Below are 20,319 nucleotides of genomic sequence, written 5' to 3' on the forward strand. Positions count from 1 at the left end.
CTGAACCTTCAGCCTGCAGGCCTACCCTGCAAAATTTGGGCTTACCAAGACTCCATAATCACAAGAACGACTTAAAATAAATCTCTATGTATCAATATATACATAATGAGTGCTACTAATTTATTAATGCTATGAAACAGGGGGGAGACTTGGTAGAAATATGCCAAAAAGAACCATGGTAACTATCTAGGAGTGGTGCTACTATCCTTGATATGAGAGAGGCATCACAGAGAATAGAAAAGGTATAGGATTTGAAGACACATTCCCACCTAGTCTTCACAAAAATTTGATACCTATGGCAACTGAGTGCCCCTCACATTCCTCATCAGTGAAAAGGTAACCTATGGAATGAGAGAACAGTTATGCAAACCATATGTTTGATAATTGGTTCATTTCCAAAATATATAAGGAACACCTATAACTCAATAGTAAGAAAACTAATGACCTGATTAAAAACTGGGTTAAGAAATTAAATAGATGTTTCTCCAAAGAAGACATACAAATGATTAACAGGAATATGAAAAGGTACTCAGCATCACTATTCCTTGGGGAAATACAAATCAAAACCACACTGATATCTCACCTCACACCAGTCGGAATGTCAATTATAAAAAAACTATATAAGACAAGTGTTGGTAAAGATGTGGAGAAATTGAAATTCATCCGCTCTATTGGTGTTCATGGAAAATGTGATAGCTACTATGGAAAACAATATGGAGATTCATTAGAAATTTAAACATAAATCCACTATATGATCCAGCTACTCCGCATCTTGGTATTTACCCACAAAAATTGAAACCAAGTTCTCAAAGAAATAGTAGCACTCCTATGTTTATTGCAGCACTATTCACAATACACAAGATCTGGGAACAACCTAGATGTCCATTAGAAATGAATGGATAAAGAAACTGTGATACATATGTATTAAATTATTTATGGATATGTATATTATATATGTAATGAAATACTATTCACCCTGCAAAAGAAGGAAATCCTGTTATTTGCAACACCATGGATGAATCTTAAGGATATTACATTAAACAAAAAAAGCCAGTCACAGAAAGACAAATACTGCATGATTCCAACTACATGATGTATCTAAAATAATCAAATTCATAGAATCATAAGGTCAAATGGTAGCTACCAGGATTTGCAATAGGTGAAAATGGAGAGTTACTAATCAAAAGGCAGAAAGTTTCAGTCAAGCAAGAGGAATCAGCTTCCGAAATCTGCTGTACAACATCGTACCTATTGTCAATAATAACACATGAACACTTCAAAATTTGTTAGGAGGGTTGATCTCATGTTCAGGGTCTTTTCCACAATAAAAAATAGCTGTTCTTAGAGACACAAATGTTAACTGAGAAAATAGAAATACTATCAGATTCTTGATGTAGAAGACCTAATTCTTCCTAAATTACTTAGTCATTTGAATGCATTTGATGTTGATAAACTCACGTGTTGATGTGTGTTAATTTAAAAAATTTTACTAAGAAATATGAAACTTGAAAGTCAGAAGGAGGACTAAAGACAAGATTCCCCCTGAGACCTGGAAAGCCTCAGATCCTACAAAGGACATTTACTTTTCCAATAACCTGTTCGATTAATCTTAACAAATCCTCAGAGACTGGGATAGCAAGGACCGATTTGGCTAATTATGAGCTCTGTGCATTGAGCTCTCAAGCCAACATAACTGTAAATAATCAGCCTGTGCCCTGCAAATTTTCAGTTGGCTGGTCCCGGTATACTTGGATCTGTATGTGTGTCTTCTCTTCCTAGAGTTATTGTATGCATCCAGGGGCCCTTTCCTGAGTCTGTCTTCCTGCCAGTCCTGAGAACCAAGCCTAAGCCTTCATCACTCACCAGTCATAGGAAAGACAATGGATCCTCATTCCCCTGTCACACCTCGGCATACAGGCAGCACAATCCAGTGAGTGCCATTGGAGTGATACTAGATACTACATACGAGATACTAGATACTAGATACTAGATACTAGATACTAGATACTAGATACTAGATACAAGAGTGACTGGGTGAGCATTGTTTCTTTATCATCAGGATAAGTATGACAGCTGTAGTAGCCAGATCGGGGGGCAGCAATATGCAATTTCAGCTCAAGGCCTATGAAGCTAGTGTTCTTGGTTCTGGTTGGGATCAGGAGAACTCCCATTCAGAGTTCTGCATTCTTCCCATATTGGTTCTAGCTCCTGTAGGCATCTCTTTCACTGAAGAAGGAAATGAGTTCCTCTAAATTGTCGCATAAGCTCTCCAAAATGATCATGAAAGTAATGATGGAGATAAGTGGGAGAATGATGCCAGGTGACCATGTACATGATATCATGAAAGTGTACTAAGGATTCCCAAGTGCTGGGCTCTGAATTAAGTGCTCAACGTAGCTTGTTTCTTTTCATCTGCATAGTCATTCCTAAGATATATGTGCACACATTACTGTTCTTATACAGATGAGGAAAAGATGACAGACTTTTAATGTAACTTTATCTGGGATAAAATGGAATGAAGCCAGGTTTGAATCGAACAGTCTGACTGTAGACACAGGGCCTCTGGCCAAAATTCCCCCCTGTGAAGCCAACCAGCCATGTAACATCTCTGATCTTTACCCACACACACACACACCTGGTTTACTGTGTTCTTCTTCTTGGATGTTACTGGTAGACCACTGTGGAGAGCAGTGGAGAGCACTTGCTGTATCAACTATAGGAAGGAGGGCTGAGATGACAGGCAGGGGTCACAGAAAGAGCTGGCTCATGACAATTTAGGGCAGATCTCTTTCTTGCCTCTGCTCCCAGATTTTGCATTAGCTGTCCACTTCCTCCTCCATTATTATAATTTAACACTTCTCCATTTCAAAGAAAAACTTAATGTCAATGTCTCAGATACATCCATACTTAGGAAACTAGAAACTGTTAAAAGAGGTACAATAGATGTGTCACTGGTTAAAGAACTGTGTATCTCTGCCTTAAACTTTCTGAATTTTAACAGAGCCAAGAAGTTAACTGTGTGTGCCACAGTGATCCATAATGTAATTTTATGTCCTATCTGCTCTGCTTATTATCTAGTAACATAGATCAAGTTCTTAGTCTCTCTGAGCCTCAAGATTGTTATGTGAGTTGATTCCTACTTGATAGCACTCCACTGAGTAAGGTCTAAGTAGCTAATGAATACTACTTTTGTGATTAAATATGTGATAGATACATATAAGGGCAAAATATTTAGATTTATTATTATTATTGTTAATAGCACTAAGTATCATTTGTGCAATTTGACGAAAATATCTTGTAATCCAATGATTTGGTTTTCAATGGATACCTGACACAACATTTTATTTTTGTCCCTATACAAATAGATACTGAACACTTGGAAGAAAATGACTAAATCTCATTCATTTTTGATTCTCCAGAGTTTACGTTGTCTTTGGTACAGAGTTGGTAACAACAATAACAACCACAAAAAGTCCAAAATACCTTAAATATTCAATGGACCCTTTTATTCAGAGAAACAGAGCATAGTCAATATGGGTTGCACACAGTGGCGCTTTCTTGTCTGTGCCTTCATCCACTTCAGGGATGTCACATAAGACAGGAGACAGAAAATAGCACTTGTTTATGTGTATGTCATAGACATTCAATAAGATCTATTATTTTCCATTCAATAGCATCTACAACATTCAATTATTCAAAAACCACCACAGTGATTTTCATAAATATGAAAAAAAAGTGGCAGAATGAGAATAGGAAGGTACATTTTATTGTGTGGGCTGAGACACATTTTAGGATTTCTAGTGCCCTGAGACAAGAAAGCCTGCAGATTCCCTACTTTAAAATTAAATGCAAGGTTAGCAAAACTTTCTAAGTGCTACGTTTCATCAATAAACCCCTTGTTCCAGTATTGATTCAAATTCTGGTTACAACAAAATGACCAAACATTTATTAAGTCCCACCTCACTTGGACGCCACATGTCTCTGGAAATGGCTGTAGTTCTCTTAATTTCCAGATCAGGAACACCAGCACAGAGAGTTTGAGAGACTTACACACATTTCTGTGAATTAGAATAATGAACTAGTGGTTTTAGGGGCACTCATTATACTAATATGGTGGATTATTGGATTTTCTATGAATAATAATTCACTTTCCAGCTCAGCTTGAAAATCTGAAATATGGGAATATTATTCCCTATATATGACGTGAATTTTCATATGGAGCTATCATGGAATGACTACTATTAGATACTTGAGAATATTTCTGATTCTATCCCTTAATAATAGCATATAACTGATAGCAACTGATTTTTCTATTGGAAAAACAAATCTAGGCAATAAATAGTAAAATTGAACTGGCGTTGAGTTTTACAACACAAACAACCATCTTCTAAGCACATATCATATAGAAATTGTCACATGTGTGGTATGGCGAAAGGCAAAAGAATTTTCATAGGCTTGTTGAAATAAGGAATCAATAAATATAATTAAGTTCATTCCTCAGGTAAAACCATACACCAGTTAAATTATTATATCTAGTATTACGTACAATGTTGTAAACAAGAATGCTTTAGAGGTAAGATGTATAATAATATACTATTTAGGTAAATTTTCAAGAAAACCCATTACATGTACATAAGTAAATACCAACATGATGGAAACACTGACAAATACATACCCACCAAATTAATGGCAGCGACTGCTTTGGAGGACTGATGTGGAGGGCAATGGAATCATGCAGTGATTTAAAGAAAACCACCAAAGAAAACTCAAATTTGTTTGGCAATGTTTCAAATCCCTATAAAATATGATTTTGGAATCAAATAGCATTAAATACTATGTTTTAATATAGGTATTGTGTATTAATTAAGTAATAATAGGTAATATTGACTGAATATTTTCTAAGTACCCAGTAACATTAAGGCATTGTTCTAGACCCTGGCTGTATGTTGTGACCACTAAGAACTGTCTGTGTAGCGACTGTTATTTAATTGGTTCTAGGCTGTGGCCAGGGCATTGGTGCATTTTACAATATACACAGGTAAATACAATAATCAACTAGGGGAACCATGGGTCTGAGCACTTTATGTTTAATTTAATTTAATTTCTTAAAACAATCCTATAAGGTAAGTTCAATTATTATTTCCATTTTACCAACATGGAAACTGCCCAGATGTTTGATATATCCATTTCTGTTCTTTTCTCTTTTGCATTCTTCCCCAGATTAACTCAGTGTGATCTATCAAAAAAAATGAAGATCAGAATTGCCTTTAGGGAGTTGATCTAAGGAGAAATTGATTTAAACAAGAATTGACTTAAGAAAAATCCTCTCTGTTTCATTGCAGATTGAAGCGATACAGACATAAAAAAGCTGAGCTTCATATCTGACTTAGGGGCCTCCCATGGTCTTAAATTCCTCAATTGTAAATAAGAGAGTTGGTATCGTTAAGAACCCAGGAATTCCAAATGTTTAGGATTAGAAATACATGTAAGCATTTTTACCAAGTCACTACAAAGTTGAGACCAAAGAAACAAGAAGCAGTATCAAACATCAGATGCTTTCCTGAAATTATCTAGGGTTGATATATAACCCTGCATAATATGAGAAATTAGAAGAAACTGTATTTTTAAAAGTTAATGTTGAATGATTGAGAGGTACTTTGTACACTAATGCCATCTATAGGGTCAAGGATGCTGTATGATCTTTTGCACTTAACCAAAATATATTTATCAAAATTTGAAATCTACTAGGCCAAGGTTAGGAATTATATTGGAAAAGACTTACCCCCCGTTTTATTGCGATATAATTGACATCCAGCACTGTATAAGTTAAAGGTGTGCAGCATAATGACTTGACTTACACATGTTGTGCAATGCTTACCACAATGTCTAGTTCACATCCATTATCTCATATGGAGACAGAAAAAGAAGGAAATTGGGGTTTTTTCTTATGAGAACTTTTAGGATTTACCCTCTTAACAACTTTCAAATATAGCACACAGCAGTGTTAAGTAGAGTCATCATGTTGGACATTTCGTCCCTTGTACTTACTCATCTTATAGATGATTTGACCACCTTCATCCAATTCCCTCACAACCTACTCCCCACCTCTGGTAACCACAAATCTGTTCTTTTTCTATGAGTTTTTCTTTTGAGATTTTTTTTTGTTTTGAGATCCACATATAAGTGAAGTGAGGTCATTCAATATTTTTCTTTCTCTCTCTGACTTATTTCACTTAGCATGATGCCCTCAAGGTCCATCCATGTTGTCACATATGACATGATTTCATTCTTTCCTATGGCTGGATAATATTCTATTATATATCATATTCTATTATATATCATGAATATAAATATATATATATATATATATATATATATATACACATAGACACACATATATATGCCACTTTTTTTCATCTATTCATCTATTGATGGACATTTAGGCTGTTTTTGAGTCTTGGTTATTATAAATAATGCTGCTATGAAAATGGAAATAAAGATATCTCTTCAACATAGTGATTTTGTTTCCTTCAGACATACTCCCACAAGTGGAATTGCTGGATCATATGGTAGATCTGTTTTTTTTTTATTGTGGTCATAATAGCTTATAACATTGTGGAATTTCAGTTGTACGATATTATTTGTCAATCACCATATAAGTGTGCCCCTTTGCCCCTTGTGCCCACCCCCCAACCCCCTTCCTCCTGGTAACCACTAAACTGTTCTCTTTGTCTGTAAGTTTATCTTCCACAAATGAATGAAATCATACGGTCTTTCTCTGTCTGATTTATTTCGCTTAACACAATATCCTCAAGATCCACCGTGTGAATTGTTTGAGGAACCTCGTATTATTTTCCATAGTAGGTGTACCAATTTGCAATCCATCAACAGTACATAAGAGTTTCCTTCAAAAGACTTTTTTTTTATTAATGTTATGATAGATTACAACTTTGTGAGATTTCAGTTGTACATTTTTGTTAGTCATGTTGTGGGTACACCACTTCCCCCTTTGTGCCCTCCCCCCACCCCCCCTTATCCCTGGTAACCACCGATCAGATCTCCTTGTCAATATATTAACTTCCACCTGTGAGTGGAGTCATATAGAGTTCGTCTTTCTCTGTCTGGCTTATTTCATTTAACATAATACCCTCGAGGTCCATCCATGCTGCTGCAAATGGGCCAATTTTGTCTTTTTTATGGCTGAGTAGTATTCCATTGTGTATATATACCATATCTTCTTTATCCAATCATCAGTTTCTGGGCATGTAGGGTGGTTCCACGTCTTGGCTATTGTAAATAATGCTGCGATGAACATAGGGGTGCAAGGGACTCTTGGGATTTCTGATTTCAGGTTCTTAGGATAGATACCCAGTAATGGGATGGCTGGGTCATAGGGTATTTCTATTTTGAACTTTTTGAGAAATCTCCATACTGTTTTCCATACTGGCTGTACCAGTTTGCATTCCCACCAACAGTGTATGAGGGTTCCTTTTTCTCCACAACCTCTCCAACATTTGTCGCTCTTGGTTTTGGATGTTTTTGCCAATCTAACGGGTGTAAGGTGATATCTTAGTGTAGTTTTGATTTGCATTTCCCTGATGATTAGCGATGATGAGCATCTTTTCATGTGTCTATTGGCCATATTCATATCTTCTTTTGAGAAATGTCTGTTCATGTCCTCTGCCCATTTTTTGATCGGGTTGTTTGTTTTTTTGTTGTTAAGCCGTGTGAGTTCTTTGTATATTATGGAGATTAACCCTTTGTCGAATAAGTGGCTTGTAAATATTTTTTCCCAATTAGTGAGCTGTTTTTTTTGTTTCAATCCTGTTTTCCCTTGCCTTAAAGAAGCTCTTTAGTCTGATGAAGTCCCATTTGTTTACTCTTTCTATTGTTTCCCTCAACTGAGGAGTTATAGTGTTGGAAAAGATTCTTTTGAAACTGATGTCAAAGAGTGTACTGCCTATATTCTCTTCCAGAAGACTTATTGTTTCAGGCCTAATCTTTAGGTCTTTGATCCATTTTGAGTTTATTTTGGTGTGTGGTGAAAAAGAATGGTCAATTTTCAATCTTTTGCATGTGGCTGTCCAGTTTTCCCAGCACCATTTGTTGAAGAGACTTTCTTTTCTCCATTGTAGGCCCTCTGCTCCCTTGTCGAAGATTAGCTGTCCATAGATGTGTGGTTTTATCTCTGGGCTTTCAATTCTGTTCCATTGATCTGTGGACCTGTTTTTGGACCAGTACCATGCTGTTTTGATCACTGTAGCTTTGTAGTATGTTTTGAAATCAGGGATTGTGATTCCGCCGGCTTTGTTTTTCTTGCTCAGGATTGCTTTAGCAATTCGCGGTCTTTTGTTGCCCCATATGAATTTTAGGATTCTTTGTTCAATTTCTGTGAAGAATGTTCTTGGGATTCTGATTGGGATAGCATTGAATCTGTATATTGCTTTAGGTAGTATGGACATTTTAACTATGTTTATTCTTCCAATCCATGTGCATGGAATGTCTTTCCATCTCTTTATGTTGTCGTCAATTTCTTTCAAGAAAGTCTTGTAGTTTTCATTGTATAGACCCTTCACTTCCTTGGTTAAGTTTATCCCAAGGTATTTTATTCTTTTCTTTGCGATTGTGAATGGGGTTGAGTTCTTGAGTTCTTTTTCTGTTAGTTCATTGTTAGTGTATAGAAATGCTACTGATTTATGTATGTTGATTTTATACCCTGCTACTTTGCTGTAGTTGTTGATTATTTCTAATACTTTTTCTATGGATTCTTTGGGGTTTTCTATATATAAGATCATGTCGTCTGTAAACAGCGAGAGTTTTACTTCTTCATTACCTATTTGGATTCCTTTTCTTTCTTTTTCCTGCCCAATTGCTCTGGCCAACACCTCCAGTACTATGTTGAATAGGAGTGGTGAAAGTGGGCACCCTTGTCTTGTTCCTGTCCTCAGAGGGATGGCTTTCAGTTTTTGTCCGTTGAGTATGATGTTGGCTGTGGGTTTGTCATAGATGGCCTTTATTATGTTGAGCTACTTTCCTTCTATACCCATTTTATTGAGGGTTTTCATAAATGGGTGTTGGATCTTGTCGAATGCTTTCTCTGCATCTATTGAGATGATCATGTGCTTTTTGTTTTTCATTTTGTTGATGTACTGTATCACGTTGATTGACTTACGGATATTGAACCATCCCTGTGTCCCTGGTATAAATCCCACTTGATCATGGTGTATAATCTTTTTGATGTATTGCTGTATTCGGTTTGCCAAAATTTTGTTGAGGATTTTTGCATCTATGTTCATCAGTGATATCAGCCTGTAGTTCTCCTTCTTTGTGTTGTCCTTGTCAGATTTGGGGATCAGAGTGATTTTGGCTTCATAGAATGGGTTAGGGAATACTCCATCTTCCTCAATTTTCTGGAATAGCTTGAGAAGAATAGGTATTACCTCTTCTTTGAATGTTTGGTAGAATTCTCCAGAGAAGCCGTCTGGTCCTGGACTCTTATTTTTGGGGAGGTTTTTTATTACCATTTCCATGTCCTTACTTGTGATTGGCCTATTCAGATTCTCCATTACTTCCTGATTCAGTTTGGGAAGGTTGTAGGAGTCTAGGAATTTGTCCATTTCTTCCAGGTTGTTCAATTTGTTGGCATATAGTTTTTCATAGTATTCTCTTATGATCCCTTGTATTTCATTGGTATCTGTTGTGATTTCTCCTCTCTCATTCCTAATTTTATTTATTTGTGATTTCTCTCTTCTTTTCTTGGTGAGTCTGGCTAAGGGTTTGTCGATTTTGTTAATTTTTTTGAAGAACCAACTCTTTGTTTCATTGATCCTTTCTATTGTCTTTTTTGTTTCAATATCATTTATTTCTGCTCTTATTTTTATTATTTCCCTCCTTCTACTGACTCTGGGCTTTGTTTGTTCTTCTTCTTCTAGTTCTGTTAGGTGTCGTTTGAGGTTGCTTATGTGAGCTTTTTCTTGTTTAGTGAGGTGAGCCTGTATTGTGATGAATTTCCCTCTTAGGACTGCTTTTGCTGCATCCCAAATGATTTGGTATGTCATGTTCTCATTTTCATTTGTCTCCAGATAATATTTGATTTCTTCTTTAATTTCTTCAAAGATCCATTGTTTGTTCAGAAGCGTGTTGTTTAGTCTCCTCATTTTTGCACCTTTCTCTGCTTTTTTCTTGTAGTTGATTTCTAGTTTCATAGCATTATGATCAGAAAAGATGCTTGATATTATTTCAACTCTCTTGTATTTATTGATGCTTGCTTTGTTTCCCAGAATATGGTCAATCCTTGAGAATGTTCCATGTGCACTTGAGAAGAATGTGTAACCTGCTGTTTTTGGATGAAGTGTTGTATATATATCTATTAAATCCATCTGGTCTAAGTTTTCATTTAATTCTATTATTTCCCTGTTGATTTTCTGTCTGGATGTTCTGTCCATTGGTGTTAATGGTGTGTTGAGGTCCCCTACTATTATTGTATTGTTGTTGATGTCTTCTTTTAGTTCTATTAAGAGTAGCTTTATAAATTTTGGTGCTCCTGTGTTGGGTGCGTATATATTTATAAGTGTTATGTCTTCTTGGTGGAGGGTCCCTTTTATCATTATATACTGTCCCTCTTTGTCTTTCTTTATCTGTTTTGCTTTGAAGTCTACCTTGTCTGATATTAGTATAGTGACACCTGCTTTCTTTTGTTCATTATTAGCTTGGAGTATTGTTCTCCATCCCTTCACTCTGAGTCTGTGTTTGTCTTTGGGGCTGAGGTGTGTTTCCTGGAGGCAGCATATTGTTGGGTCTTGTTCTTTGATCCATCCTGCCACTCTGTGTCTTTTGATTGGGGAGTTCAATCCATTTACATTTAGAGTGATTATTGAGATGTGGGGGCCTACCACTACCATTTTATGTCTTGTTTTCCAGTTTTCTTCAATTTCCTTTGTTTCTCGTCCCATGGTTTAATCTGTTCTGATGAAGAGCTGCTACTCTCTGTTGTTGTCCTTCTACTTATCTCCTCTGCTCTTGGTTTTGTAGCCCCTTACCTTTTTTGATTTTTCAGGAATGAGGGTTTTCCTGAGGATTTCCTGAAGAGGAGGTTTTGTGGCAATGAACTCCCTTAATTTTTGTTTATCTGGGAAAGTTTTTATTTCTCCATCGTATTTGAAGGATATTTTCACTGGGCAGAGAATTCTCGGCTGCAGGTTTTTGTCCTTCAGATTTTTCAATATATCATTCCACTCTCTTCTAGCCTGTAAAGTTTCTGCTGAGAAATCTGCTGATAGCCTGATGCGGGTTCCTTTGTAGGTTAGTTTCTTCTGCCTGGCTGTCCTTAGTATTTTCTCCTTGTCATTGACTTTTGCTAGCTTCACTACTATATGCCGTGGGGTTGGTCTTCTTGCATTGATAAAGTTTGGAGATCTATTGGCTTCTGTCACCTGAAGATCCATCTCTCTCACCAGCTTTGCGAAGTTCTCAGCCATTATTTCTTTGAATAGGCTTTCTGCCCCTTTCTCCTTCTCTTCTCCCTCTGGTATACCTATAATCCTTACGTTGCATCTCCTAATTGTGTCTCATAATTCTCGGAGAGTTTCTTCATTTCTTTTTAGTCTTACTTCTCTCTCCTCCTCTGCCTGCAGCATTTCTATATTGCCATCTTCCAAATTGCTAATTCTTTCCTCCATATTATCGGCCCTACTGTTCAGTGCATCTAGATTTTTCTTAATCTCCTCTATTGTGTTCTTCATTTCCAGTATTTCTGTTTGGTTCTTCTTTATTGTATCAAAATCGTTTGTGACATAGCTCCTGAACTCATTGAGTTGTCTATCTGAATTCTCTCTTAACTCATTGAGTATTTTAATGATGGCTGTTTTGAAGTCATCATCATTTAGGTTATATATCTCATTTTCTTTGGGATTGTTTTCTGTGTATTTGTTATTTTCCTTCTGTTCTGGAGATTTAATGTATTTTTCCATATTGCTTGATGTTGTAGATTTGTGCCTCTGCATAGAGATCGAGTTTAGTTGCTCCTTCCACTTGTTTCTGCTGGTGTGGTGGGGGAACAGCTGTTTAAACTGCACCAATCAGCTACCCTATCTGCAGTTGCTAACTAGGCCTGGGCCCCTCCTCGTAGTCACAGTGGTACTTTGGATTCCCTCTTCTGCTGTGGGGGCTGTCACAGGGGGGCTTCAGGCTGCTGGTGCCTACTGTTGTAGCCCACCTAGATGTGCTCCTTCCTTGGGGTCTGCAATGGTGTTATGGGCTTTTCCAGCGGCCAGGGGTAGGATCACTTATATTTGCCACTCTGTCACTGTTGGCACCCACAAAATCTCACTTGTCCACTATGGGTCGCAGCAGAGCTATTGGCATCTTCTACAGTCTGTGGTTAGCTCACCTAGCTATGCTACTTTTGTCCCAGGGTCTTCCAGCCTTGTGGCTGCCGGATGGGTGCTCTCTACTAGTGCTGTGCAGAGGCTTTCCCTGAGGCTGCTGTGAGCCTGTAGGGTTCCCCCTAGGCTACGGAGCTGGGTCACTGGAACTCCACCCAGCCCCAGTCCTGTTCCCCAGGAACTTGGGGAGCCCTTTGCCCTGTCTGGGGGATAGCCGGAGATCCTGATTTCAGTGGTAGCTGGTCAGCTGCTGCCCTGCCTGATATTCTCCACTCCGGGACCCTCCTGGTGTTGTGGATGCTGGGCGTGGCCCCTCCGCTAATAGCAGACAGAGAGTTTTGTCTGCTGCCTGGGCGGAACCCTGGAGCTTCCCCTCTGGGCTGCAGAGCCGGCCTCTGGGGCTCCCCCCAGCCCCAGTGCTCTCAGAGATCTCCAGAAATCCCTAGCCCCACCAGGCGGGCAATGGCAGCTGGGGGTCACCTCGCCCTCTGGGATTCTCTCCGGGACTTTCCTGGAGTTGTGAATGCTGGGCGTGGCCCCTTCGCTAATGGCAGACAGAGAGTTTTGTCTGCTGCCCAGGCGGAACTCTGGAGCTTCCCCTGGGGGAGCGGAGCCGGCCTTTGGAGCTTCACCCAGCCCCAGTCCTCTCTGAGATCTCTGGCAATCCCTTTCCCCACCGTGCAGGCAGTGGCAGCCGGGGGGCCGCCGTACCCTCAGTGATTCTCTCTGGGACCCTCCGGGTGCCATGAACACTAGGCGGGATCTCCCCGCCAACAGCGGGGCGAGACTCTCCCCGCAGGTTCAGGTGTGTAACTCTAGAGTTTCCCTCTGCGTTTAGGAGTAATTACGGGAGTTTTAGGTAGGGTTCTGGTCACCTGTTTCCACTGTCACTCCTCTGGTGTGTGCTCACTCCTGCCCTAGGTGTGTGTTGATCTTCTGGGGGCGTCCATTGGAAGAAAGCTGCTTGCAGGTACTAGGCTGTTCGGTCGGGGTCGGAGAGTTTTCACCTATCTCCACATCCTCCCGGAGGGAAGTCCATCCGCCTTCCGATGTATAGTCGCGTGGGTCTCTCAGACATCCTGAGATGCTGTCTGGATATCCTTTGTTTGATGAGTGTCCAAATAATTGTAGACTCGAAGGGGGAGAGACAAAGAGGACTACTCATGGTGCCATCTTGGATCCTCCCTCCTCCTTCAAAAGACTTTTAAAGACAACTCACACGTGTGCAAGCTCATATTTCCATGGAGGAGAGATGTAAGAAAACCAAAGAAGGATGCAAACCTAAAAGATAACCAGCACATTAACAAAAAGGCTCTCTGGTTATGAATATTTGACTTTAATTTAGAATCCAGACAATGTAGTTCTATCAATTCTAAAGTCTAGCAGTATTCCAAATGAAGGAAATTTCTGGCACAGTATCTGAAAATAAATAAGACTGCTTCTAAGTTTCCTTTAAATAGCAGGATTTTTTTTTCTTAAAAGGCGATGAATATTTCTTATTCAATATATTTCTTTAAAAGAATAGGCTGTATTTTATGATGTTCCTGGATTTGCTATGTCTAAATATCTTTACTCCTGTAATATTCTTCAAGTGAGTGTCTCTAAAGTATGTGTGTATAGAAAGAGATGAATAACACAAAAACCAATGAGGAAAGAGTTCTAAGAAAATTGCATCTGAGACACTGAGAAATATTTTGAAGGCACTGGTGTGTATGACCTCACAAGTGAATTGCTTGAATCCAAAATATGAACACAGTACTGGGTGTCCACTTGTTTCCTTTTTTCTAACCCTCTCTTATTTTTCAAAGGTGTCCAAGCTACATAGAACCACAGAATTTTACACGTGTCTCAGAATTCTTCCTCATGGGACTCTCAGATGATCCAGAACAGCAGCCTGTGCTCTTTGCTCTGTTCCTATCCATGTACCTGGCCACCATGTTGGGGAACCTGCTCATCATCCTGGCGGTCAGCTCTGACTCCCACCTCCACACCCCCATGTACTTCTTCCTCTCCAGCCTGTCCATAGCTGACATCAGTTTCACCACCACCACAATCCCCAAGATGATGGTGGACATCCACACTCACAGCAGAGTCATCTCCTATGAGGGCTGCCTGACTCAGATGTCTGTTTTTACTCTTTTCGGATGTTTGGACAGTGTACTCCTGGCTGTGATGGCCTACGACAGGTTTGTGGCCATCTGTCAACCCCTGCACTACCCAGTTATCATGAACTCACGCCTCTGTGGCATGTTGGTTTTGGTGTCTTTTTTCACTTGCTTTTTGGACTCCCAGCTGCACAGTTTGGTGGTGTCACAGCTTAGGTTCTTCATGGATGTGGAAATCCCTCATTTTTTCTGTGACCCTTCTCAGTTATTCAACCTTGCCTGTTCTGATACTTCCACCAATAACATATTAATCTTTTTTATTGGTGCTATCTTTGGTGGTGTTCCACTTACAGGGATCATTTTCTCTTATACTCGAATTGTTTCCACCACTCTGAGAGTCTCATCACCAGGTGGGAAGTACAAAGCCTTCTCAACCTGTGGCTCTCACCTGTCAGTGGTTTGCTTATTTTATGGTACAGCCCTTGGGGTCTACCTCAGTTCTGCTGTTTCACATTCTCCCAGGAAGAGTGCTGTGGCCTCAGTGATGTACACTGTGGTCACCCCCATGCTGAACCCCTTCATCTATAGTCTGAGGAACAGAGACATAAAGAAAGCCATGCAGAGGCTCCTCAGAAGAACAGTCTAATCTCAATACCTGTGCCATCTTTTTCAGTGTGGGTTGGTAATTCAAGTAAAACCAAACATCTGGAATTTGAAAACCTGCCCATTTGCTTACATAATTTTGTATGTATTGTGCCTTTCAATATTGGCAATCTTTCATATCTGAATATTGCTTCATTTGGTACATCTATAATGAGATTGAGGTAGTGTTATGGGATCCTATCTTCATTATAATCAGTGCATGATTGAATCATATTACAGCTCTAGAGTCTTCTTTATTTCTCATCCTTCTCCCAGGCGTCCTGGAGAAATGTATAACATTTTCTTTTAAATAATTGCAATTCCCAGCCCTTTAAAAAATGTATTTCTGTTGTTCATGCAACTTTTGTATCTTTCAGATCTGATCATGCCTTTTATGTATGAGAATACATGTTACTGGTCCTCAAATTTGGCTTCATGTAGGGGTCACCTGGAGATCTTTAAAAATATTGATGACTGCTTCTCACCACAGATTATAATTGAATTGGACTGAGGTGTAGCCTTAGCATGAGGATTTGAAAATCATGCCAGTTGGTTCTCTTGTATAACCAAGGTTATGAACTACTGATCTAATCATTTGTTTTGTTCAAAAATGACTAGTATATTTGGATCATCTACTGCTCATGAGAAGATGCTGAAGTTCTTAAAGTCCCCCTAGCTCACAAGAGGGATGATATGAAAAATTTCACCCTCACAACAAGCACTGTGACTTTTCCTACCATTCCTGATATTTCTTTATGTATCTTCTCCTTCTATACCATACAACTACTCATCTGTGCTGGCTAATAAGATATTGTCACCTTGCTCCAAACACACCCTTCTATACTTTACTTCAGCAAAGCACAGCTATTTCCTTTCACTAGTAACAGTATCTTTAGGACTTCAATTTGAAGCTATTCTTCCCTGTCTCTTGTCCTGACAAATCTGTCTTTGGGCTCTTATCTGTGTCCACTCTACGGGTATCCATCTTTCCTTTAGAGATGGTGCACAGTTTCTGAGGCAGTGATCTGGGGCTCTCTGAAAACCTGCCTACTAACTAGTTTAGTTTCCTTGGCCAGTTGCAACTAAGCTCAATCATCTACCAACTTCACTGATCAGGAACTTTGTTATTGGAGAATTGAATGCGCTTTACAGTCAATGAAACTCTAGCGGCCAGCGAGGAAAGATACTTTCCACTAAAAATGAATAAATTGGGGGGTTGATTCCTTGGTTTTTATGAACTGAAATGAGACAGTTTGGGCCTGATCTACTCTAGATCAATGATTAGGCTGTGTCTGCATTTCTGAAAACCTAAGAAATGAGCAAAAGCACTTGGAATTTGCCAAGGTAAATATGATGGTGAATTTTGTGTGTCAATTTGGCTGGGCCATGGCCTAGATTTGGTCAAACAACATTCTGGATGTTTTTATGAAAGTGTTTTCAGGCTAGGATTATCATTTAGATCAGTGGCCTTTGGGTAAAGGAGATGACTCTCTATAATGTGGGTGGGACTTCTCCACTCAGTTGAAGGCCTTAAGAGAACAAAGACTGACCTCCTGGAGGAAGAAAAAATCCTGCCAGAAGACTGCCTTTGGCCTTGAACAGCAACTCTTCCCTGAATCTTCAACCTGCTGGCCTACTATGCAAAATTTGGGCTTACCAAGCCTCCACGATCATACAAGCAAGTTACTTAAAATAAATCTCTGTGTAAATATATACGTATCCAGTTGATTATTTTTATCTGGAGAACGTGACTACTAAAACAATGTTGCCTTTTGATTTTATATTTTCCCCAGGGTTCATCCTTGTTTTTTCCTTTTTAAACTTCAACAATTATAATGACTGATACTAATTGATTAACACTATGTATGAGGGGGGAGCCTCAACAGAGGTATGCCAAATAGGGCCACAGTAACTATCTAGGAGTGATGCTACTATCCTTGATATGGGAGAAACATCACATGTACTAGAGAGGATATGGAATTTTAAGACAAAACTCCACCTAGATCGCAGCAAAAATTTGAGACCTGTAGCAATTCAGTGCACTTCAGATACCTCATCAGTGAAAAGGTACCTATGAATGGGAGAAAATATTTGCAAATCATATGCCTGATAATTGGTTAATTTCTGAGATATATAAGGGACTCCTATAACTCAATGGTAAAAAAGCTAATAACGTGATTAAAAAATAGTTGAAGGACTTCAATAAACAGTTCTCCAAAGAAGACATATAAATAGCCAACAGGTATATGAAGAGATGCTCAAGATCACTATTCACCAGAGAAATGCAAATCAAAACCACAGTGAGGCATCACTTCACTTTTGTCCGTCTAGCTACCATATAAAAAACAAAAGGCAACAAGTGTTGGCAAGGATGTGGAGAAATTGGAACCCTTGAACACTGTTGATGTAAATTTGAAAATGTGATAGCCACTATGGAAAAAATATGGGAGTTCTTTAGAAAATTAAAAATAGTACTACATTATCCAGACATTCCATTTCTTGATATTTACCATGAAAAAATTGAGACCAAGATCTCAAAGAGATAGTAGCACTCCTGTGTTCATTGCAGCACTATTCACAATAGCTAACATATGGGAACGATCTAGGTATCCATTGAGAGATGAATGGGTTAAAAAACTGTGATATATATAATGGATTATATACGTATAATGCAATACTATTCACCCTGAAAAGAGAAGGAAACCCTGCCATTTGCAACAAAGTGGATGAACCTTAAGGGTATTATGCTAAGTGAAATGAGCCAATCACAGAAAGACAAATACTGCCTGATTCCACTTACATGATCTGTCTAAAATAGTTAAAATCACAGACTCATAGGGTGATATGGTGGCTGCCAGGGGCTGGCAGGAGGGGGAAGTGGAGAGTTACTAATTAAAGGGCATAAATTTTCAGTCAAGCAAGATGAATAAGCTCTAGAGATCTGTTGTACAACATTATCCTATAGTCAAAATAATATATGAACACTTCAAAATTTGTTAAGGTGGTAGATCTCACGTTGTGTTCTTTCCATAACAGTAAAAAAAATGTCCTTAAAGACACAAATTTAACTGAGAAAATGGAAATTTTATCAGATACTTGGTATAGAAAACCTAATCCTCCTTAAATTTTTTGGTCACTTGAATGCTTTAGATGATAAATTCACATATTGATGTATGTTAGTTTAAAACGTAAGTCTGAATTTCTAATTAAAATGTATGAATCTTGAAAGTCTGAAGGAGTACAAGTGAGATTCCTCCTGAGAAGTAGAAATCCTCAGATCCTACAAAGGACATTTACTTTTCCCATGAGCTGTTCCATTAATCTTAGCAAATCCTCAGAGACTGGGATAATAATATGGACCAATTTGACTAATTATGAGCTGTGCGCATTGAGCTCTCAAGCCCACACAACTGTAAATAATCAGCCTGGGTCCTGCAAACTTTGTTGCTGGTCCTAGTTCAGTTGGATCTGTATATACGTCTTCTCTTCCCAGAGTTATTGTATGCATCCAGGGATCCATGCCTGAGTCTGTCTTTCTGCCAGTCCTGAAAAGTGAGCCTGAGCCTTCATCGTTCACCAGGCATGGAAAGAATGATGGATCCTATTCCTTAGTCATGCCCCAGCATAGAGGTGGCCCAAGCCAGTGAGTGCTGTTGGAAATACTGGATTCAGGAAAGACTGGGGGAGTATTGTTTATTTATCATCAGGATGGGTAGGACAGTTGTAGTAGCCAGATGTGAGGACACCAATATGCAATTTCAGCTCAGAGGCCTATGAAGGTTATGTTTTGGTTCTGATGAGGATCCAAGAACTCTCATTCAGTGTTCTGCTTTCCTTCCACATTGGCCCAAGCTCCTGTAGGCATCTCTCTCACTGGAGCAGGAAATTAGTTCCTCTAAAATGTCCCCTAAACACTCCAAAATGATCATGAATACAATGATGAAGATGAGTAGGGGAATGATGCCAGATGTCCATGTACATGATATCATGAAAGTTTTTTAAATATTCCCACATGCTAGGATCTGAACTAAGTGCTCCATGTGGCATGTTTCTTTTCATCTGCCTAGTCATCCCTAAGATACATGCACATACATTATTGTTCTTTCACAGATGAGGAAAGAATTATAGACTTTTAAAGCAACTTGATCTGGGGTAGAATGGGTTGAAGCCAGGTTTGAATCAGTCCTACTCTAGACACAGGACCCCTGGCTAGAATTTTCCCCCTTCCAACCTGACCAGCCATGCCACTTTACTGGTCATTAGATGTAGATACCCGCTGCTTACTGTGTTCTTCTCCATGGCGGTGACAAGTAGACCACAACAGAATGCAGTTGGTGGCACTCACTGCATCAACTATAGGAAGGATGGCTGAAATGACAGGCAGGGACCACAGAAAGAACTGGCTTATGATAATTTAGGACAGATCTCTTTTTTGACTCTCCTCCTAAATTTTGCCTCAGCTATCCACTTCATCCTCCATTCTTATAATTTAGCCCTTCTCCCTTTCAAATGGAGGCAGAAAATCAATGTGTCAGATGGATCTGTATTCAAGAAACCAGAAGCTATTAAAAGATGTATAATACATGTGTCATTGTTTAAGACCTGTAAATCTCTGCCTTAAATGTTCTTAATTTTAACAGAGTGAAGATGTTAACTGCACATGCCTCAGAGATCCATAATGTAATTTTAAGTCCTATCTGCTCTACTTATTATCTAGTGACATGGAGAAAGTTCTTAGTATCTCTGAGCCTCATCATTGTCATCTGAGTTGCTTTGTAGTTGATAGCAGCCCACTGAGTAAGGACTAAATAGATAATGAATTATGCCTATGTAATTAAATGTGTAATAGATACATATACAGGTAAAATATTTAGATATTGGTGTTATTTATGTTAATAACACTAAATTTCATTTATATTATTTGACCAAAATATCTTGTGATCTGAAGATTTGGTTTTCAATAGATAACTGACAGCATTTTATTTTTGTCCCTATGAAAATAATACTGAGCCCTTGAAATGAAATGACTATGTCACATTCTTTTGTGATTCCAGATTCATCTTTGGCATAGAAGAGGCAACAACCGAACAACTACAAAAATCCCACAATATATTAAACATTGAACATACTCTCTTTTGGTTAAAGAAACAGAGCATAGTCAATATGGCTCACACACTAGTGTCTTCCCT

At 38.8% G+C, this 20,319-nt stretch overlaps 1 protein-coding gene across 2 annotated transcripts in view; it reads left to right on the top strand.

Moving 5' to 3' along the window:
• The window catches only part of LOC103543970 (olfactory receptor 7E178-like), a 59,349-nt gene extending 42,506 nt beyond the window's left edge, over nucleotides 1–16,843 (top strand). For both annotated transcript variants that reach the window (XM_070623735.1, XM_070623736.1), the window contains exon 4: nucleotides 14,192–16,843. In XM_070623735.1, coding sequence (XP_070479836.1) covers nucleotides 14,247–15,134 — 888 coding nt within the window. In that variant the 5' untranslated portion in view covers nucleotides 14,192–14,246 and the 3' untranslated portion in view covers nucleotides 15,135–16,843. The remainder of the gene's footprint in view (nucleotides 1–14,191) is intronic.
• The last annotated feature ends 3,476 nt before the right edge of the window (nucleotides 16,844–20,319 follow it).

The sequence above is a fragment of the Equus przewalskii genome, chromosome 6 (genome assembly GCF_037783145.1).
Source record: "Equus przewalskii isolate Varuska chromosome 6, EquPr2, whole genome shotgun sequence".
Classification (NCBI taxonomy): Eukaryota; Metazoa; Chordata; class Mammalia; order Perissodactyla; family Equidae; genus Equus; species Equus przewalskii.